The following is a 24,383-nucleotide window of genomic DNA, read 5'->3' as shown; positions in this document are numbered from 1 at the left end:
AATACGAACTATATTTTCCTGCGTCATGTGAGTGTTTCGACTGGGAGCCAATCACGGGTATGACAGCAATGTGCTTATGTTTACATTAGGATTTTTCTTACAGAGAAAACAGTATAGGAGATAATAGGGTAGGATGGCCAGTTTCTATCCTCCAGCTTCATATTTGAATATACCTTTTCTCGCCAAGTCGTTTTTGCGTTTGCGCACGGCTCTATTAGAGTATTCTCTGATTCTCAATTACTCTATCATGCGTGTGATTGGTATTCACAGCTACCGCATCTGCCACTGGACACAATTTTCCACTGCACTTCTTCCTGACTAGCCATCCATTACTTTTCTACAGTGCGTCCGGAAAGTCCGTGTACCGTTATCATATTCCATCATAAACATTTACAGTTTTTAATGTTTATTTGGAAGGACGTCAGCACGTCGCGCCCCGTGCAGGGTGGCTACGCGATCTAAGGACGCTATTCTTAGACGGCACGGTCCGAAGATTCGTGGGTTCGAATCCCGCCTTAGAAATGAATAGATGTCCCTTGTTAATGCTCTGCCCTTTGTGTGTCTCAGTGGTATAACTGTGAACTAGTTATTTCGACCGAGAAGATAAAATGTCCGCAGACAATTTTCTCAGACGTAAGTCGCAAATTGTCTAAGCTTTGATGGCTGTTGACTCCAAAATAACGCAATTATGAAGTTTGTTTTGCCAAACATTAATGCTAGTAAAGAAGCAAAATGAAGACCACAGGCAAAGGCCATTCTACTCACATAAGGTGCGTTTTGAGATATATTTCCCTGTAATAATGCATGTACAATGATCTTTCATAGCATGTAGGCTACTACTTTGAAGCATGGATTTCTTGAACGTAGGTTAATGTTTCTTTGACTTGGAAACTGCTCAAAATATAGTACAGTTGAAGGTTAAAAAAAACGTAATTATATTAGGCCTATCGGTTGTTCTGTATGGTTGTGAAACCAAGCCAGGACGATGGTAACATTTAAAAATATCCCGTTCATATCATCTTGAAATAGTTATCCATACAATTTTAAACTGTAGTAGATTGGCAGTACTGCTTCTCACATAAGCGGCAAAAACCACCTCAGAGAAAAATACTTTAACCTCGTCTCGTTAGAAATGTATTCATGTCATTCATTAAGCCTATGTGTTTATATAGGTCCGTGGCCTGAGGTATCTTATTCTATACCATCTGCGCTTTCTGGTTATCATTCGAGTTTCTTCTATTTTCTTGTCACTAGATGCCTCCATTTGATTGAATTTATCATTCCGTCCAGTCAGCAACATGGCTGAAAAAAGCAAATATAATTGCCGATTTGTTATATGTTAAATGAAATAATATTAACTGTTTGTACATTCTTACACATTAGCTATTCACGTAATAATAATAGAAACATTGTTTGGGTTCTCAAACAGGCGTACAAAACTACTTTTTAAGAGGTATCATTGGCGATACCTTTGGTCACTAGCATGACTTTTCATCAATCACATTACTATAGTTTTCTATAATAAGTAGAATACATGATATTGTACAAACCTGATAGCTGTTATTTCATGCTCGCATCATTTTCATATAATCAAAATATTCTTTACAATATGATAAGCTTCACTAAAAAGTGACACTGATAGGAAGAAAGAAGTCAGGGGTAGTTACGAGCAAGTGGTGAGAAATGACGACAAACTAGCTCTACTAAAGTAGTTTCACAATACGTCCATTTTATGGCATCCACTGAATTCAGTGTGGAACTAGTAGAAGACTGCAAGTGCTGGTCAAAAAAAAAAAAAGGGATACTGTGCCCTTGTATTGTATAGGCTAATACTCCAATAGATGGACAGTTTAGTAAAAAATTGTGGGCAGAAACAATTCGTATAAGGCAATGGCTGTAATAGGAAGTGTGTGTGAAACTGCCAATCAGATTTGATCACTATGCCCGTGTATTGTATCATACTCCAATAGATGGACAATTTAGTAAAAAAATTGTAGGCAGAAACGTAGTGTTGTTGCTGTTATTTAGTTATAGTTATCATTATTCTTCAGATGCTTTTTTTTTTTACCTGTAATGTAGTTCCTGGTACAGTGCATCTTTTCTATATAATGTATATATTTAACGAGAGTATTATATTTGCCATGACTTCTAAGCGTAGTGTTGCTGTTAGAATACAGATACTTTCATTTCATTATTTGTAAGCAATTGTATTCATTTTTGTAAAATAAATCAAACTGAATGAATACCAAATTAAGTCCCCATAGCATCCCAAGATATCACATATGATACCTAGCATAAAACAAGAATAGAAGTCATGATAAGAATTTTGATTGGTTAGTGTTTGTCTTTGTATCGCCAATTATCCAATAAATAATATTTTAACATGGTTTTAGCTTTAAATTTGTCGCGGGACTGAAGAGATTAACACGTGAATTGTTGTATCAGTTATGGAGTCATCTTTAGGTGCAGATGTAACCACATGGAAGAAACGTAAGCAACGAAAGGAGAAGAAACAGGATATAATAAAGAAAAAGAAGATTGAAGGAGAGGGACATTTCAGCCACAAGACAGTATTTTTTTTTCTTAAAACAACCATTGTCCACAGTTAACTACATTTACACATGTATTTCTGAGTCAATTGAAGTTACAAATGTACTTCAGTTTGCCCAGGTTTCTTCAATATCTTAAGAAATGGCATGATGAATTTCATACTTGAAGTGTTAACAACACTTATGCCAGATAGTTTTTTGTTTCACCTGAAAATTTATGTTTTTAGAGTATGATTGTTTTTCACTTTTTCAGAAACCCTTCAAATGATATTCTACTTGATGGCGTTCACATATTTAAAAAAATATGACTTAGAATGTTCTTTCCCTGTGATCTTCAAATGTAATTTTCTGAGAACTTTACTATTCTAACCTAAAATGTCACAGCACTATTTGCTTCACATCGGGCTGATGTATGCCTATCATCTTAACATAATTAATTCCTATTGGCTGAGAAAACATTAATGTATTGCGTGGTTCGTGATTCTCCGACTCTTCGCTTTATTTAACGCATTCGCAGTTCATTCAGTCACTAATACCCAAGGACGTGCGGAGTTCTTCGTTGTATTGAATGTGGGCTACGTTTTTCTGAGAAAATTGTTTCGTGTAGTTAGTTTTCAAGTATAATTTAATTTTAAATTCTGATCCATTATTGTGTGATACAAAAATAGACCTCTAGTATTGTGTAAATGGTGGTTGTTTGAGTAGCAATTAGCTACTCACCTAGCGATCAGGATAAGAGGTGAGTGATAATTATATCACTACTAGTGGCTTGTACAGCAAATGCTGCAAACTAAGTTCATTAGAAGTTCAAATTAAAATTTTTCTAATTTATTTCCAATGAAGAATAGCAGACATTTTGAAAGTTATTTGCTTCCATAATAGTGAAACATACTCCCTCTGAATGCTTTTATGCCAAATACATTTCCTTGAACCTATCCATCTTCAGTTCTTGAGATTCAATGCGAAAACTCAAGTAACAATGTTAGGACGATCAGAGAATTTTTCATGTGGGAATAATGCAGTAGCTATTTCAGGTCATTGAGGATTACAGGTGAGAGTTGAGAAAATTTCAGGTTCGATTAAACCAAAGAAATATGAAATTAATTTTGATTTAGTTTTAACACGCAGCTAAAATAGGAAGCATGACTCATTACTACCTAGGAAAATTAGAGAATCACACCTATAAATATCTACATCACACTGCTATTAAATATATGAAAAAGACCCACATAACTTAACTAATAAGTATAAAAATATTTCATTTTAATAACAATATTGTTACCTTACGTAAGTTTTATAATTTTCAGTAACAATATATATAGCTGTTACTCAATAAATTATAGAAATAAAGATCTAATTTAAAATATTCTTTCTCTGCGTCTACTTATATAAAACCCCAAAAGGTTTCACTTTCATATCATCAATATAGCATTAATGTGTGTAATTAGTAGCAAATAGGTCTACTCACATAATATTGCATTAACTATAATAATATTTCATTTTTAATGGTAATAATCTCATCAAACATTCTCACGTTTTGTAGTTCTCAATATCCAATACACAGCTGTACTCGGAAAACTACAGACTAGAGAATCAGATCTGTAAATTATTTTTATACGCCATCTGAACTCTAAGATATGTCAGCAATCCTGCAGATCAAGGCCTTCGTGTAATATTGTTTATTGTAGTGTGTGTTTTGTTTTATTCTAAAAGCCATATTTTTCAAAACTGGCGACAGATGGATTTTGGAAAATAGGAAAATGATGTAGGAAAATTGACATTTCACTGAAAACTATTTTTCTGAAAAACTTTGGGTTCTAAGCTTCAAAATGAGGGGTCATTTATTAAAATCCGTTCAGCCGTTTTCCCGTAATTTCCATTGCCAGTTCAAATTTTATATATATATATATATATATATATATATATATATATATATATATATATAGATTATAGAACTTAGCAATTTGATTGAGTTAAGAAAATGTTTAACAAGAGTAAATTTTTCACAAAATGTATAATTATGTTAGTACTAATATGAAACTTAAAATCAATAAGCGAAGGAATTGTTTAAAAAGGGGAGAATTTTCTTTAATATTTTCGGATAATTTTCCGATTTAAACGTTACCAGAAAATTATCTCAAATCCGGTCCAACATTGATATTTGTCAAATATTGTGAACGCAATGTCTTGTGTTGTCTTAAGTAGAGGTACGGTGGAATGCTGGTCTGTATTGGGAACATTGTGTTAGATCGAAAAAAGAAATTGATTTAGTGTAAAATGCCGATAGATTGAAAATCCCCAGAAGAAAAGTTAATAGTACATTATGCAACGAGCCTATAATGGTAGTAATTAAGACGCGACTATGTTTGTTTATGAAACGAGCGCAAGCGAGTTTCATAATTTTCATACGAGCGTCTTAATTACCATGATAGGCAAGTTTCATACGACTTTTTATGCTCGACCATATTTCTAACTTGAAATTATTCATAAGTTTTCATGTTATGGTTATGTAAGTGACGAACGGAACTGACCTGAATTGTGAGATGTGCGCAGACGCGAAAGTATTGATTTTTTCCGAAGCACGAATATCATTGACCTTGATATAACCTAGAGAACATTAGTCTTGATATAACCTGGAAATTGATTTAGAATTGAAAAACGAGATGACAAATTGAATTTATTTGAATATTATTTACAATTAACGCTAATTATTATAGTAACAGAACATAACCTTCTGCAACAGTATTGGATTTCCAGCCACCGTGACTTTTCGCTAATTGTCTTTCGATTGCATATCCGAGAATAATCGATACTGGCGGGTTTATAATGGTACAATCAGTACAAAGGTGATTTGTCATTGGCTGAACAACTGAATTATAATGAATAGGTGTACTTTAATGGGGTGCATTAATGGGCTGCTACCAGGTGTATAATTACTATATTTCGGCATGGTCGAGCATAAATAATCTAATATATTTTGAACGTCATTGTAGCCTGCTTCATACCCTTGAATACCAGTAAGACATTAGCAGAGCTATGAGACCCACCATCTCACGTGGAGTGAGGAATAGGCTACAGTGTAACTTTATTTTAAGACGCTTTTCATGTAAAATAAACTTATCTCAGAATTTTTATTGCAGAGGCACAGCTATGGGTGCTGTGCAATGTGCTTTGTGAAAGTCGCACATTTATGATTAGAAACTGAGAAACTATGGAGCGTATACTGAAATAGATACACAGTGAAATGTTTCTTGAGGGGTGTTTTAAAATAACACCAACAACAAATATAAGCAAATCGCTCTTTTTCTAGCAATTAAAATGAGTAAAACATTTTTAGGAAAAGATTTTGAGGCGACCTGGTAACAAGTTAATACACAACACAAAGTATCTTCGATAAGAGTATATAAAATGTAGATTAGCCCAAAACAGCTCCAAATTGTTTTCTTACATAACATGAAGTAATATACGAAGTGGCGTATGCAGTATGTCTTTGAAATGTCTGCCAGAAAAATTAATTATTGTATATACAGGGTGAACCGTAAGTAATACAGTTAATTTCAAGGGGTTATTCTTCGAGATATTTCAAAGAAAAAAAGTTTAATACAATTTTGCTCGTATTTGCTTCCTTTTCGAGATAAAAATTGTTTTGTATGAAACATTTCGTAGCTCTTTTTGGGAAAGTCATTGATTTAATTCCCAATATGCTCAGTCAGTTTAAGAGAGCAGTGTATTATGATAATAAATGATTAAAAGAATTTTAATTTTATTCTTTAAACTTACAGAAGAAATTTGATCTGAACCAATGAAACATTTTTAATCATTTTCAGAACGGAAAGTTACATTTATTCACATCAAATTTCTGCACATTTGAAGGATAAAACTAAAATTTCAATCATTTACTATCATAAAACACTGCTTTCTTAAATTGGCTGATGATATTGGAAATTAATTCAGTAGCTTTCCCAAAATATGCTATGAAATATTTTATATAAAATATAATTTTTTCTCTCGAAAAAGAAGCAAACACGAGCAAAATTGCATTAAACTTTTTTCTTTGAAATATCACAAAGAATAACCCCCTGAAATTAATGGCATTACTTTATCTATCTATCTATCTATCTATCTATCTATCTATCTATCTATCTATCTATCTATCTATCTATCTATCTATCTATCTATCTATCTATCTATCTATCTATCTATCTATCTATCTATCTATCTGTCTGTCTGTCTGTCTGTCTGTCTGTCTGTCTGTCTCTCTGTCTGTCTGTCTGTCTGTCTGTCTGTCTGTCTGTCTGTCTACCTACCTACCTACCTACGTAACTACCTACCTACCTATCTATCTATCTATCTATCTATCTATCTATCTATCTATCTATCTATCTATCTATCTATCTATCTATCTATCTATCTATCTATCTATCTATCTATCTATCTATCTATCTATCTATCTATCTATCTATTATTCTATCTATCTATCTATCTATCTATCTATCTATCTATCTATCTATCTATCTATCTATCTATCTATTATTCTATCTATCTATTATTCTATCTATCTATTATTCTATCTATCTATCTATCTATCTATCTATCTATCTATCTATCTATCTATCTATCTATCTATCTATCTATCTATCTATCTATCTATCTATCTATCTATCTATCTATCTATCTATCTATCTATCTATCTATCTATCTATCTATCTATCTATCTATCTATCTATCTATCTATCTATCTATCTATCTATCTATCTATCTATCTATTATTTATTTATTTATTCTGGTGTAGTTAAGGCCATCAGGCCTTCTCTTCCACAACACCAGGAATACTTACGGTTCATTCTGTATGTTGTTGTTGTTGTTGCTGCTGCTGCTGCCGCTGTTGTTGTTTGTCAACTATCCGAAGACAGGTCTGAACCTCACAAGTGATATCAAGAAGGCACCACTTGTGAGGCAACTAGGTCAGGAGGTAATGGGGTAGGGTGGCCAGTGCAATTGAAAACGTCCTCAGAAACAGACAGCACTTAGAGCTTGATGCAATCTACATTGATTGATTTTGAAAACTAGCCTTTAAGGATTGGAGAAAAATGGACGTAAAGTGATATCAGAAGAAAATGATTTAACAAGTCGAGCAGAAGTAGTGTTTTCGCCACAAATACCTAATTTAAAAGCCAGTCACGTTGGTTGCGTTTGGTATTGAAGAATAACACAATAGGACACCTCATGTGCAGAGGTAAATCAACCATAGAAAAGGGCTGTATAATCCTCCTTTGTCCACCTTAAACCTGTTCTCTTGTGTGCAACTTTATAACAAGTACCGGAAAGGACGAATAATACAGTAGCCATTATATTACAAGCGTAGGCCTATTCCCTAACGATAAGCACGAAGAAATAGCACATTTTCTAAAATTTATTGGCCGTATTTGAATTGTTAAAGATTCGATTCATTACTAATGAATAAGGATTCATAAAAGCTGCATATTTGAAGCTTTGTCTGCCATTCTGATGGCCTTCTCTTTCTCTGAAGAAAGAATATTTGTATATTGCATGAAGACAATTATTATTATTATTATTATTATTATTATTATTATTATTATTAATCGTGGCGCGACAGCCCATGAAGGGACAAGGTCAGCCAGCAGGCATCTGGCCTCACGTCCACTTGCCCCAGCAGGGGTGAACGATTTTATTATCCAGCTGCTCAGCTGATTTCCGTAACCGAATTTCACTACTTATCGTAACTCCCCAAATTCATCACGATTCTGGATGGCATTGGTTCCATACACTGGCCGAAATATCATGAGAAAATGTCTTACACATAAGGACTAGAACCAGCTCGCATTCCGTAACTCGAGCCCAGACATAATGCCTTCGATACGGCGCGGAAAAAATTCTATCTATAATCCATAATATAATAATGGGTTACTGTTTCTGACTCGGAAGAAAAGTGTCGGGAAATCTCTAATTTGTTTTGTGTTATTAAACTAAATGATTATTTTTGCGTAACTGTGTTGAACTGTTCGGGTTACATCAGCTGCTTGTCTATGCGGATGACGTGAATATGTTAGAAGAAAATCCACAAACGATTAGGGAAAGCACGGGAATTTTACTGGAAGCAAGTAAAGAGATAGGTTTGCAAGTAAATCCCGAAAAGACAAAGTATATGATTATGTCTCGTGACGAGAATATTGTACGAAATGGAAATATAAAAATTGGAAATTTATCTTTTGAAGAGGTGGAGAAGTTCAAATATCTTGGAGCAACAGTAACAAATATAAATGATACTCGGGAGGAAATTAAAAACAGAATAAACATGGCAAATGCCTGTTATTATTCGGTTGAGAAACTTTTATCATCCAGTCTGCTGTCAAAAAATCTGAAAGTTAGAATTTATAAAACAGTTATGTTACCGGTTGTTCTTTATGGTTGTGAAAGTGGGACTCTCACTTTGAGAGAGGAACATAGGTTAAGGGTGTTTGAGAATAAGGTGCTTAGGAAAATATTTGGGGCTGAAAGGGATGAAGTTAAAGGAGAATGGAGAAAGTTACACAACACAGAACTGCACGCATTGTATTCTTCACCTGATATAATTAGGAACATTAAATCCAGACGTCTGAGATGGGCAGGGCATGTAGCACGTATGGGCGAATCCATAAATACATATAGAGTGGTAATTGGGAGGCCGGAGGGAAAAAGACCTTTAGGGAGGCCGAGACGTAGATGGGAAGATAATATTAAAATGGATTTGAGGGAGGTGGGATACGATGATAGAGAATGGATTAATCTTGCTCAGGATAGGGACCGATGGCGGGCTTATGTGAGGGAGGCAATGAACCTCCGGGTTCCTTAAAAGCCAGTAAGTAAGTAAGTGTTGAGCTTTTGGATTATTTTTTAATTTTTGAAAAGGAAGTAGCTAGCCTATATGTTAGTCGGCTGTCGTGCACATTTCATTTGACACACGGTTACTTAACCAGCAGTTTTATTGTTGCAGCGTAATATATTAAATGAGAAAAGCCACTCTTACTTCCTCATTAGAGAAAGTAGGCCTATTACGATGCTGCAAGAGCATGTTCGAGTTGCGCAGTACCGAAAAAAGAGGTTTGGATATACCGTCGATCGGTCTGTTCGTCTGTGTGTAACGATCTGGTTGCATTGTTTCTTACTTCGTGCCAACGAGGATTTTATCATGTAATGATATACAGGGCATATCAAAAGTCCGTTAACACTTTCAATAATTTATTACACAAAAACTACTAATGATAGCACTTTCAAACACACGTCAGTTTAAAGTCAAACTATCAAAGTTCGTTTTACACCTTACAGAGATTCAATGTGTGAACCACGATTGACTCGGCAGCTGTCCAAACGATAATCAAACTCTTCCCATACCCTTTTCAACATATCCTCTGTGACCGTGGCGGCAGCTTCTCGAATTCTGGTTTTTAGTTCCTCTAAATCACGTAGCAAAGGCGGTACAAACACAAGGTCCTTTAGATACCCCATAGAAAAAAGTCACATGCAATCATATCGGGTGACCTTGGTGGCCATGTCATGAAACATCTGTCCCTTACTCCAGCACGTCCTATCCAACGATCAGACATCTCCGTAATCAGGTAAGCACGAACTGCATTGTGGAAATGTGGCGGAGCCCCATCTTGCTGAAAGATGAAATCGTCATCGAAATCTTGTCTAAGGTGAGGCACCAACCATTGCTCCAACATGTCCAGATATGAATGTCCAGTCACAGTAGCCTCAATGAAGAAGAAGAAAGGTCCGTACAGTTTTCGTTGTGACAACGCGCAGAAAACATTCACCTTTGGTGAATCACGCTCATGTTCAATGATTCTGTGAGGTTTCTGTGTACTCCAAACACGACAGTTGTGCTTGTTAATTTTCCCACTTGTATGGAATGTCGCTTCGTCGCTGAAAATTAAGCGGCTGAATAACTTTGAGAGTTTGACTTTAAACTGACGTGTGTTTGAAAGTGCTATCATTAGTAGTTTTTGCGTAATAAAATATTGAAAGTGTTACCGGACTTTTGATATGCCCTGTATGTGGAATTAATAATATTAATAAAAATGAATGGGACTTTATTCGAAACGAAAACATACAGTTTATTGCGCGCAACTTCAAGAATCGCTACACGTGGGGAATAATTAAGCAGCATGTCTCGAAACATCGATACCAGACAAATGAAGATTTGAAGCAAGCTGTTAGGGAGGCATTCAGGGAAATCACACCGCCTTTGCTGCGGAAAATTTCACACAGGACATGGCGCCGCATCATTTTGTGCCGCGACAATGATGGTGCTCATACTCATGTTATGGATCACTAAACAAGCTGGAACGTAAAGTATCAACCATTGTCACACATCTGCTATGACATGTTCAAAATGGATGCACATCAACATACAAATGAGATGGGAGTGACAAAACTTTCGGTCCTTAATGTACATTCCCATTGTTTGTATGATGCGATTTGTTAAAAAAACATCTCCTGTATAGCCTTTATGCTACTTGTGAACAGTCGTTCGAAATTGTTGCCTACATACAGGTGGACTCCTATCAAAACTCGCTCCAAATTTTAATTCCGTATCTGTACCTATCAGCCAGAACCTCACCGAGATGGATAATAATATTTTTACAAGAAACGCATGACGAAATTTATTAGTAAATACAATTTAACATTTAGAATAAATTAATTTAAAACAAATAATAATTTTACTATACCGGAAAAACTAAACTACAATCTATAGTACATAAAGAAGACATGTTAACCCTACGCCATACATATCTCGATAGGTTGGGTACATTGCAGACGTGTTACTTTCAATGCACAAACATCACAGCAATGCCTTCAAATGCAGCTCGTTTACACTTGTGAACCAAGCGACAAACTTAACGACTCTTGGCCGTTAGAAATGAACAAATGTCAGCCCATCCTTTCGCCGCTAAATGAACAGATTCATAAAATTCTTAAATTTATGTTTCATTTAACGAGGCTTGCAACTGCTGAGATTATATCAGAGTCGCCGGTGTGCCAAAATTTTGTCCCGCAGGAGTTCTTTTACATGCCAGTATTTATTTATTGATTTCTTCCTGTAACCACTACAGATTGCCATTGACAAAGATTACCATGATACAATAAACAGAGTAAATGCCTTGAGGCTTAGTGATACATTGTTGTTAGAGTGAAAAATAACAATTTGAATTAAATTGAAACACATGATATTAAACGAAGTAACGTCAAGGAGATGCGAATAAAAGTCATGGTTCATATGTATGATGCCTGAAAATAGCTATTGATCCTTTGAGTGTCGCAATTGTTAGATCTCTTAAAATATCTTTATGCAGGCCAAAAGATTTACAGAAGTCGACTAGGAACCGGTACATGAGCCTGTCGCATTTAAGCACATTTAAATTCCATCGACCTGGGCTGATATCGAACCCGCAACCTTGGGCATTGAAGGTCATCCCTCTACCAACTGCACCACCCAGGCCGACTCCAAATTCATAATTTCTAGTTTGGACAAGGAGACATACTTAAAAACTTTCTATTTGAAATTAAATATGCTCTAGTACCAAGAATATCCACTTTCAGGAAAGTAATGCTGCAGATGTCGAGACTTACTAACAGAAATTACCAGACTGTGAAATATTCACTGCATATAAATGAGTTTATGCAAACTAAAGAGATATTACCACAAAATGGAAATGCAGGAAATACTGAAGTGTTATTGTGGATCGTAATAAAGTTTCAGACAGTACGAAATGGCTTAGCGAGGGATAATATAATCGTCTTTCGTCTTTGGAATGTTGCTTTCTGCCCACGAAATTTGCCACTTAGTGGTTGTGAACGTATCTTCTGCACAGTGACCTGTCTAATGTTTCTGTGTCCAGGCAGTAATTGTGTTACCAATTTCTCTGTTACATTCTGTCCGGCTAGCGCGTCTGGCCGCGAAACCAGGTGGCCCGGGTTCGATTCCCGATCGGGGCAGTTACCTGGTTGAGGTTTTTTCCGGGGTTTTTCCTCAACCCAATATGAGCAAATGCTGGGTAACTTTCGGTGTTGGACCCCGGACTCATTTCACCGGCATTACCACCTTCATCTCATTCAGACGCTAAATAACCTAAGATGTTGATAAAGCGTCGTAAAATAACCTACTAAAAATACATTCTGTCGTTTGATATGAAGGGTTCAGAACCATAGTGGGCTATGCGCAATTTACTAAAATCGTAGAAAACAAGCGTTAAAATGAAGTTATTACCATACTGTAGTTCAATGGAAACATATAACAAGTAATATAAAGGTACGATCACACATCGCTACTTTTGCAGCGCAACTTTTGTACTGCAGCTGCAAAAGTTGCGTGTCGTGTTCACACGTAAGCCAAAAGTAGCGCGCTGCACGCTACTTTTCGTGCTGCGCAACCCGAGTGCTGCAAAAGTTGCAACTGGAGGTTGCGAGTCTGTTCACACACAAGGCGCTACTTTTGCAGCCGCAGTCATGCTGCAGGTTTCCATCTCCGTGTTGATTTCTCAATATACATTTTGTGGTTATGTTCGCATTATTAAGAAACTCATGCGAAAGCTTCCTTATCTATTACTTGCTTTTCTGTCGTATCTAGTATTCAGAAATTGACATTATTTTTACTATAAAGCTTTTAAAAACGCCTATATACTTAAATGATAACCAACATTATATTCAAGTAATCAATGTTGGCAACCCTCCTGTTTGGAACTACGCTACGGAAAATGTAAAAAATGAATTATATCGTCAGCAATTATTCTCAGACTGTGTTGTGTATTTAATAACCGTTACAAATAATTTATATCCATCACATTTAACATTAAAATATGTCCAAACAATAAAAGTATCATTGGCACATTTGGGTGCAACACTGGTCGCAACCGCAGCAAAAGTTTCAACAAAACCGATATCAGAAATGCTGCGGCTGCAACCCTGAGAACCCTGTTCACACGTCGCTACTTTTAAGCTGCGCGCAGCATGAAAAAGTAGCGGGCAGCAGGTTCGGCAGCCGCTACTTTTCGGGTTGAACCGTTGTTCACACGTCGCAGTACAAGAGTAGCGCAGTTTTTTGTACTACAGCGGTGCAAAAGTAGCGACGTGTGACCGTACCTTTAAGTATACACATTGAAAGTAAATGGTATGTCAATCTTCATTAAACTACGGTATTCACTTAACTTTAACCCTTGCTTTCTCCGTTTTTAATAAATGGCGCTTGGCCCACTATGACTCTGTACCCTTCATATGTTCTATAATTCATCATGTACGAGTATTTACATTGAGATCAATTAGAGCGCTTTCAGAATTAGAAGGCACACAAGGCGGAGCTACTTCAAGCCGGTCATGTCTAGCCAGTATAATAAGGCGGTGTTGCCTAGTTAAATCGTCGGGAACTCTTGCTTATGCTTGCGTATTTCTTTCTTGCACGCTCAATACTTACGCACAGGGTTGAATTTTAAGCTGTGTCATTCGATAGAGTAAAAATTCTGAAGCTGACTGTACGAAAATGGAATTCGTTCATCACCTGGTTTGCATGTTATCGCTTTAATACTGAACAGAGATATTACTATCCAGCACGTGACATATGCCCTGAAGCCTCTCGCTGTAAACAGAGGTATATTTAGTATCTTTCCAAATTCAGACGGTGACTGTTTTCCGTGTGTCTCGTATATTGAACAACAAAACTCACCGTAACAATGTCTTCTGAAGGGATTCCAGTGACTCTGGTGTCTCGTCTACTATACGCAAAACGAAAGTTCTACTCTCACAAACGACGAGAACGGTAAGATTTTCACTTTCCGTCGCAATATTATGCAGAGTGTAAAAAGAAACATTGCAAAAACGTACGAGATATTTGCTTAATATTTTAAACAATAGTCTTGCCCGTTCTTCGATTAATTATAACGAAGATTATTAACAGCATGCCTCCTTAAGAACATGATGAAACTTTATAAAATAAAACAATTTAATTGCATTTCGTTTTTAAAATAATAGTACCTATGCTAGGAACGAGAAAATTTTATAATTCTAAAATTCAATTTGCATTTTAAATACCTTGAGTTATATCTATTGCAATAATTCAATTTGTATTTTAAGTATATTGAGTTATATCTATTACAATAATTCAATTTTCAGTTTAAAACCCTAGAGTTATATCTATTGCAATAATTCAATTTGCATTTAAAAAACCTTGATTTATATGTATTGCAATAATTCAATTTGCATTTTAAATACCTTGAGTTATATCTATTGCAGTAATTCAATTTGCATTTTAAATACCTTGAGTTATATCTATTGCAATAATTCAATTTGCATTTTGAAAACCTTGAGTTACATCTATTGCGCTAATTCAATTTGCATTTTAAATACCTTGAGTTATATCTATTGCAATAATTCAATTTGCATTTTAAAAACCTTGAGTTATATCTATTGCAATAGTTCAATTTGCATTTTAAATACTTGAGTTATATCTATTGCAATAATTCAATTTGCATTTTAAAAACCTTGAGTTATATCTATTGCAATAATTCAATTTGCATTTTAAATACCTTGAGTTATATCTATTGCAATAATTCAATTTGCATTTTTAAAACTTGAGTTATATCTATTGCAATAATTCAATTTGCATTTTAAATACCTTGAGTTATATCTATTGCAATAATTCAATTTGCATTTTAAAAACTTTGAGTTATATCTATTGCACTAATTCAATTTGCATTTTAAAAACCTTGAGTTATATCTATTGCAATAATTCAGTTTGCATTTTAAAAACCTTGAGTTATATCTATTGCAATAATTGAATTTGTATTTTAAAAACATTGAGTTATATCTATTGCACTAATTCAATTTGCATTTTAAAAACATTGAATTATATCTATTGCACTAATTCAATTTGCATTTTAAAAACATTGAGTTATATCTATTGCACTAATTCAATTTGCATTTTAAAATATCTACTAGCCCTACATTAATGCAATTTCCATTTTAAAAACTTTCAGTTATATGTATTGCACTACGTTAACTTTTAGGCCTATCTAATAATATACAATCTTTACATTCAATATTTCAATGCGTTATTATTGTATCGCTGTTTACATATTCACTTCTTTACATCTACTTTTACTCGTAAGCTTGTATTGCTATAGACCACAGTGATAGAATATAGAACCCTGGAACTCTCGGTCGATATAACCTTACAAGATTAAGTTAAACTAAATTAAAATAGATGTTTAAATTTAACAGAGAACAAAATAATCTTCAATTTCAATATAGGCACTAAATTACGTATGTAGAGGCATGCTTACGTTGTACAAAACATTGCCCGCTCCTACAAAATACTGTAGGATATATCCTCTTTTCTGTGGATAAATAAACAGCAATAAATTCAGGGAAGTCTGGACTTTTAGTAAACTTTCTCGCTTACAGTTTTTCAGGCAGTTTCCACATGTCAGATGGACTTTTTGGAAAATTAAGACACTGTTTCTGTCCTATTAACAAAGTAGATCAAGTTTCAACATATCAGACACTTTATTTCGTATGTTACTGACTCCACGATTCACTGATTTTTGAAGCGAACAAATGATAAACTTTAGGATAAAGTGACTGATTCAGTAAGGGCCGATTGTATAAACCATTTAATCTTAGATCAGAGGTTAAATTGATCCTCGTTCCAGCTGAACTTGGAATTTTGTGTTGTATAAAGTCTAATCTGAGATTAATTTGTCTTAAACTAAAGTCAACTTTGACTGAAGAAATTTCTCCGTTTAAGTTAGATGATCCAAGTTCAGTTATTATTTTCTGTTTGAAATATACGAGTGGCAGATTGTGCAAAAAGAATAACCATTATTATTAATATTAATAGATATATGTGTTTTCAATTTCTTGCCTTAATACACAAACATTCTTATATTTTATATGGCTTTATCGTGTTCAGCAGTATCAAATAACATAACCTATAATTATATTACGTTTATAACCATTAATTATTAATGGATATAATAGGTACATTCATAAATTTTCAATTAACTGTATTACTAAACGAAAATTGTCGTCTTGTAAAGCTTTATTATGTTTGGCAGTATCAAGCACCATAACATGATAACAATTTGGAAAACGGTCCATCTTCTTATTGTTCGCTATTATTTACGTTGCACAAAACAAACCAGTGTCTCCAACGGAAAGTACGAAAAGTCTCCAAAAAGTAGTTAGAAAGTCGCTAGATTTCTCATTATCAACAAAGAAATATTAAATTTTGTCACTATGGGGTGTTAAAAAGGTCGCTAAATCTCTATTTAAGCAATATAAAAGTTAAAAGAAATTGTTGTTGAAAAAGAGTTAAAGTCGCTATAGTGGCAACACTGAACAAACCTGTATAACATGGTCCGCGCATCACGTATTTCACCTGTTTATGCGATGTTGCCAAATCCTTTTCACGTGAACTTAGATTGCATTTGAACCAAGGTAATTTGATCGCGGAAAAGTTTTATACAATAGAAGAAGTGTCTGAACTCGGTTCACTTTCCGATCTTCGATCAAAGTTGATCTTTAGTCAGAGAGCTTTATACAATTGGGCCTAAGAGTATTTAAACATAACGCTCGGGTCTCCTGCCACATCGGACAAGTTCTGTCTTTTTCCCCACATATCCGCTGTCTTGTGCATCATGTGTCAACGCCGTATTGCTGCTCTATAGGCTATATGTCTTATTCTGAAACCGCTATAATCTGTAATACTAAATGCACTGCGTTGTTTGGTCTTTGGCGACCATTTAAAACGATTCGTACACATTCAACATCTCTGATGGGAACTTCATTCCCTTGCTGCCAATCGTGGTTGTAAGTGGTTTCCACATTTTGGGCGAACTCGAGAACTTCTCATAAAAGTTTTCGGGCATAGAAGGCCAGCGCTATACCAACTACGCCAACCGGGCCGACTATATACAGTAGAACCCCGATTATCCGTCACCCTATTAACCGATTGGCGGATTATCAACTGTCTTTCTCTATTTCCTTTTTATTGCAGAGAACAAATGAAGTGATGTACGTTATGTTAGTACATATTTGTTCTGCAGAGGGTTATTAATTATTACAAACCTTTACCCTTACACAGTATGTAGTAGGAATCTTTCGTTACTGGCAACAGGAACAGTTACTTGTGGGAGGGGGGGGGGGTTTTTTCTCCAACTTGTAAAATAATCACTAAGCTTACATGCTTTCAAAGAAATTACCCCAAGAACTTTCAACCTATGTACCATGCAGACCTTATCCTTACTATTCGAGTTGCCGTACTTTGTACTTCTATGCAAAATGTCTTCCACAGGTGCCAAAAGAAAACATGTTGTACTAATTTTCGAAACAAATACAAATACTTAAGAGATTTGAAGAAGAAACTGTGGCTCATTTCGCATCAGAATACGAGATTGGCGTTACAACTGTTCGCTATTTATTAAAAAAAAAATACAAGAATAAAATTGTACAAAGTACGAATACGTAAATCTACAACACGAAACTTTTACTTTTCCCATCTTTCTGCAGACAACCTTCTCCCTTGGTCCTTAAAACCCGTCGTTGACAACGGTACTTAAATCACTGAAGTTCTCATTCATTATCTAGCATGTTAAACACAACACTGTGGAGGAAATTACGAAATTGTAGTTTAATTTATGAAAATGTTTATTTACCGATTATCCGATATTTTCGATTAACCGTTCAGTCCATCCCCTTCATTACCACGGATAATAGAGGTTCTACTGTGTATGTATATATATATATATGTATGTGTATATATATATATACTAGTGGCTTGTGCAGCAAATGCTGCAAACTACGTTGAAATAAACATTTTTTCAGATTTATTTTCAAAGAAGAATACCAGACATTCTGAAAGTTATTTGCTTCCATAATAATGAAAGATACTCTCTCTCGACCCAATACTGAAGAGAATCACGCATATAAATATCTACACCACACCGCCATTAAATATATGAAAAAGACCCAACCCCACTTGATTAATAGCTATAAAAATATTTGATTGTTAGTAATATTATTATCTTACGTAAGTTTTATAGCTTTCGGTAACATATACTATATATATACTATATAGCCACCACTCAGTAAAATATAGAAATCAAAATCTAGTCTAAGTTATTCTCTACATCTACTTATATAACCCCAAAACGTTTCACTTTCATAAATCAATATAGCATTAATATGTATAATAGTAATAATGTCATCAAACTATCTCAAGTTTTGTAGTTTTTAATATCCAATACACAGCTGTACCCAAAAAATTACACACCTCAGAATCGAACCTATAAATTATTTTTAGTAAATTAAGTTTTTAATAACCAATTTAATTTGAGCTCTGAATATGTCAGCATTCTTGCAGATCATGGCCTTCGTGTAATATTGTTTACTGTAGTGTGTGTTTTGTTTTATTCTGAAATGCAACACGGCCGACTTGATGCTCGCTTCGCTTTTCCTGAATGCAATTAGCTAGTTCTCAAAACTGACGACAGATGGATTTTGGAAAATAGGAAAATTATGTAGGAAAATTGACATTTCACTGAAAACTACTATTTTTCCGAAAAATTTTGGGTTCCATGCTTCAAAATGAGGGGCCATTTATTAAAATCCGTTCAGCCGTTTTCCCGTAATTTCCATTACCAGTTCAAATTTTATATATATATATATATATATATATATATATATGAGATCCTGTTCAAAATATGGAAATATAGGCTTAAAAACCTACAGGACACGGAATGTTGGTACAGCGGAAAACTCTGGGAGATTGATTTCAAAGGAACCTAGTCTTCGTGAAGCAGAAACGGTCTAGCAGGGTTTAGCGATGTGGTTATGATGATGAAGATCACGATGGTGATGGTGATGTTGATGATAATGATGATGGAATATTCTGTTGAGAGACATTTGAGCGACGTTGGTGAAACCAGCTATGAAATACGTATTTATCGTGATTACACGATGTCTCACATTTCCCACGGTGTACGAAATAATCTCCCGCTCACAATATTCGAAGGGGTTACTTAGCATAATCAATATAGAGAAGTCGGTGGTTACGTCACTGGCCCGTGATCCCCGGGGCCGCGGGATGTTACTGGCAAGTCTGCGCACCTTGGATCACATACCGCGGAAATCGAACGCTTGGGGAAATTGAAACTGAAACTGAAATGAATAAAACATGCGGTTGGAAATTATTCATAGAGGAATACAGGGAAGGAAGTTTACCACAGGAATTACTTCGATAGCCGACTGCAGCATTAAAATATCATTACAGGTCAGACAGGTGAGATCTTCCAGTATCACCTACACGAGCGATTCCCAACTTTTGAATGTCACGGATCCCTTGAAGTTCATACTTCATTTTGGTGAACCCACTAAAACATTTTTACATAATTTAGGTGCGTAACTGATGTTTAAATATTTGCATAATGTAGTGAATTGACCATCCTTAACAGAGTGCTGCATTGGAGTTAAATCGTTCGCTTGAACTCGGTCGAGTGTCGCACCCTCGAGTGAGATACGATCGATCGTGATACGCTCGTAATAAATAGAAGCACAGTACAAGGTCAACTCACCGACATGTCTTATCTTGTATGGAAGGCGACAGATAAGATACACATATGTTTTGCTCACACGGTAAAAATAAGGCTTTATTTTCTGCGTTTATGACAAATGTTTAATGGAACAGTCAATGGAAAGTAACAAAACAGGAACATGAATTTATAAATAAAATAGTATGAAAAACTTCGATATACGGTTATTATTGCTAATTAATAATTATTCAATATTTGATTTACCACATGATATATTATACATATTATATATTAATATAATATGATAGGTCCATACATAGTGTTCCGCCTATATACTGCGACAATGTAGAAACGTTTATTTATTTATTTATTTATTTATTTGACAATTTTTGTACATTAGTACTATCAATTGTGCTTAAATAATTAACGTTACAATAATATGAGACTTGTGGAGAGGGTGACGTCCATAGATACTTTTTACAAAATATTATTGATATAGCAGTAGATTAATAACAGAGATAACGTCACAGAAAATATAATAAAACGAATAATCATGCTGCACAACTGTTACAGACGCAAAGATTGATACACTAATTGTTAGAGATTATTATTATTATTATTATTATTATTATTATTATTATTATTATTATTATTATTATTACTAGAAAACTTGATACTGTTCTTGCATTATCGTGATTGTGTTCTCCGTTTATAATAATTGCATTTACATCCAATAACATCTATCAGATGTGGCAAAAACAAAATCACTCCTGAATGAAAAAAAAAACATTTACTTACAACATTTATATTAATTTTATAGCAAGTTTTGTAGTTGTACTATGGAGAGGTTAGTTAAACACTGCAAAGTTTTGAAATGATAAACATCTATGACGTTACTACACAGTTCATCACTGTAACAAGAACGAATATCTAACGCTCGGCTTATACCGTTCGAGGATTTATCGCTCGTGACAATTTACCCATCATGCATGTGCACTACCTATCGGATTATGCTATGAACTACTTGGCGCTCGAGCGAAAACGTCCGATGCAGACCTCTGATCCTTAATAAATTGTTAGCGATATTGAAGTTTTAGCTTTTGAATATAATATGAAAATACATAAATACAAAGATATTTTTCGTTCTTTCTCGTTTTTCTGAGAAAATTAAATTAACTTTTTGACTTGCCGTAAAGTTGGGATGGTTGATTTTACCTCGCAGCTGTCAATTTAGAGAAATCTGGTTTAATTGTAAATTAAGTCGCAAATTTAGCTCAACATTAAAATGTATTTCTTCATTTGTTCTTCAATAGGACCAGAACAGAAAATGTACAGTGCACACAAGTAGGTTATATAAAGCATATCACATTTGAGTGTGCAACCGAGATTGCAAGAGAGTAGTTCTGGGAAACAAGGTTTATAAGTTCGAAACAGATGAAGTTCCAACAGCTTCTCTTCTTCTTTGGCGCGAAAACTATTTAATTTTAACACGAACGAATATTCACCCAGTTGTTTTTGTTTTTCAATTTTAGGAAAGAAAATCTTCCCTTAATTTTAACGTCAATAAATGAAGTAGTTCGTTATATTTGTAACGATATTGAACAAGAGTCATAACTACTTGCTAAAAAGTAAGTGTGGAAAATTAATCGAATTCTCGATTAACAATTCAGCGAGATCACAAATATAAATTTTTTATCGTTGCTTCAATATTATCCTGAACGGTGAACATCGTTCGAAGTTGGACCTTGAACACTGAATTTATAGAATTAAAAAGAAACTAAAAAATCAGATAGATAAGCAAGTATTTCAAGCCAAAAGTAGTTCCTTACTTACTTACTTACTTACTTACGGCTTTTAAGGAACCCAGGTGTTCATTGCCGCCCTCACATAAGCCCGCTATCGGTCTCTATCCTGAACAAGATTAATCCAGTCCCTACCATCATATCCCACCTCCCTCAAATCAATTAATAGGTCTATTATTCTCCCATCTACGCCTCCCAAAAGATCTTTTTCCCTCCCGCCTCCCAACTAGCAGTATAATATATGGTTTTCTGGATTCGCCCATACGTGCTACATGCCCTATCCATCTCAAACGTCTGGATTTAATTGCCCTAATTATGTCGGGTGAAGAATGCAATGCCTGCAATTCTACGTTGTGTGATTTTCTCCATTCTCCTGTAACTTCATCCCTCTTAGCCCCAAATATTTTCCTAAGCACCTTATTCTCAAATACCTTTAACCTCTGTTTCTCTTTCAAAGTGAAAGTCCAACGATTAGGGAAAGCATGGAAATTTTACTTGAAGCAATTAAAGAGATAGGTTTGGAACTAAATCCCGAAAAGATAATATATATGATGATGCCTTGTGACCAGAACATAGTACGAAATGGAAATGTAAAAATTGGAAATTTATCCTTTTGAAAGGTGAAAATTTTTAAAATATCTTGGAGCAACAGTAATGAAATTATTATACTTACTTACTTACTTACTTACTTACTTACTTCCTTACTGGCTTTTAAGAAACCCGGAGGTTCATTGCCGCCCTCACATAAGCCCGCCATTGGTCCCTATTCTGAGCAAGATTAATCCAGTGTATACCATCATATCCCACCTCCCTCAAATCCATTTTAATATTATTTTCCCATCTACGTCTCGGCCTCCCCAAAGGTCTTTTTCCCGCCGGCCTCCCAACTAACACTCTATATGCATTTCTGGAGTCGGCCATACGTGCTACATGCCCTGCCCATCTCAAACGTCTGGATTTAATGTTCCTAATTATGTCAGGTGAAGAATACAATGCGTGCAGCTCTGCGTTGTGTAACTTTCTCCATTCTCCTGTAACTTCATCCCGCTTAGCCCCAAATATTTTCCTAAGAACCTTATTCTCAAACACCCTTAATCGCTGTTCCTCTCACAAAGTGAGAGTCCAAGTTTCACAACCATACAGAACAACCGGTAATATAACTGTTTTATAAATTCTAACTTTCAGATTTTTTGACAGCAGACTAGATGACAAATGCTTCTCAACCGAATAATAACAGGCATTTCCCATATTTATTCTGCGTTTAATTTCCTCCCGAGTGTCATTTATATTTGTTACTGTTGCTCCAAGATATTTGAATTTTTCCACCTCTTCGAAGGATAAATCTCCAATTTTTATAGTTCCATTTCGTACAATATTCTGGTCACGAGACATAATCATATACTTAGTCTTTTCGGGATTTACTTCCAACCCTATCGCTTTACTTGCAAATGAAATGATTATAACAATAATATTTCAAAGTATTCATATTCCACTTGTACCTGCTATATTCTTCAAGAACCCTGTGGTGATAGTTCTTTGCCCTGTATAGATTCACTTTCTTCAAACACCTAAGAACACAATTTTACTGTGCCATTGCCTTTAGACCAAGTAAGAATATTTTCCTACTCACGTTTCTTTTAGCCACTTCTGTTGTGTACTTACGTGCAGTGAATATACGATTAAATGAAGCAAAACACTTTAACCTCTATAAGAGGAAAGGTAAACGAAGTACTTATATTTCGATTGCAAATTCAATGACCAGGACAAGATTTGCACTTCTCCTGCTTGCAGTGCTAATTACACTAGCCGTTTAAGGGAATAGTTGAAAAACAAGCTTACAACATCTAACCCGTAAGGAATTCCTGCAATGTGGAAAGAATCAATGTCCTTAATGGCTGCCTTTTTGAGCCTGAAATAAAATTAATAGAAACTACGTAGACTATCCAAAATAATCCATCAGCAATTATATTTTAGTAGCAGTGATTGACGATTTACCCACTCACATTCCTGTACAAATATGAACATACAAGATACATCGGAAGAACTGTTTGCCAAGTGAAAATAATTCCAACAAGATAGAATCCCAAGACTCAAATACGTCTCGTTACACCTCAAAGCGGTTAAAATGATCTGTGAAGGATTCAAACTGTCTAATACTGACAGAGTTTGAGAGACTAAATCTCTCTCACGTGCAGGCAAAGATATTAAGATAAAAGGTAAAGAAATTCTCTACACAAAGATATAAATAGTTCTATTTTTCGCAAGAGAGAAGGTTGTTTAAATACTTCAATATAATATTACTTTTCCAAGTGCTTTAATATTAATGGTTTTAAGTTTCACACTAGGTGAAAGGCATGATCCGGACGAAAGGAGGCTTCAGGAACTCGAAAAGTTAAACCTAAGATCTAAGCTGCTTCACCATTTGTACTGATTAGTCATTGTACGAGTAA

The 24,383-nt window shown here is 34.9% G+C and overlaps 1 protein-coding gene across 6 annotated transcripts in view; it reads left to right on the top strand.

Annotated features, from left to right (window-relative positions):
* Positions 1 to 24,383, top strand: part of Buffy (BCL2 family apoptosis regulator buffy) — a 158,287-nt gene that overhangs the window by 111,658 nt on the left and 22,246 nt on the right. Inside the window, exon 1 of one of the 6 annotated variants that reach the window (XM_069836738.1) lies at positions 3,103 to 3,288. The exons of 4 other annotated variants lie outside the window; for them this stretch is intronic. Coding sequence is in view for 1 of the 2 variants with exons in the window: in XM_069836696.1 (XP_069692797.1) it covers positions 14,276 to 14,361 (86 nt within the window). In the remaining variant the exon portion in view is untranslated. Of the gene's footprint in view, positions 1 to 3,102; positions 3,289 to 14,215; positions 14,362 to 24,383 lie in introns of those variants that run through there. One more of the 6 variants, XM_069836696.1, reaches the window with a different exon arrangement.

The sequence above is a fragment of the Periplaneta americana genome, chromosome 1 (assembly GCF_040183065.1).
Source record: "Periplaneta americana isolate PAMFEO1 chromosome 1, P.americana_PAMFEO1_priV1, whole genome shotgun sequence".
Taxonomy (NCBI): domain Eukaryota; kingdom Metazoa; phylum Arthropoda; class Insecta; order Blattodea; family Blattidae; genus Periplaneta; species Periplaneta americana.
Note: the sequence above shows the minus strand (reverse complement) of the source record. Positions and strands in the feature narration are given on the sequence as shown.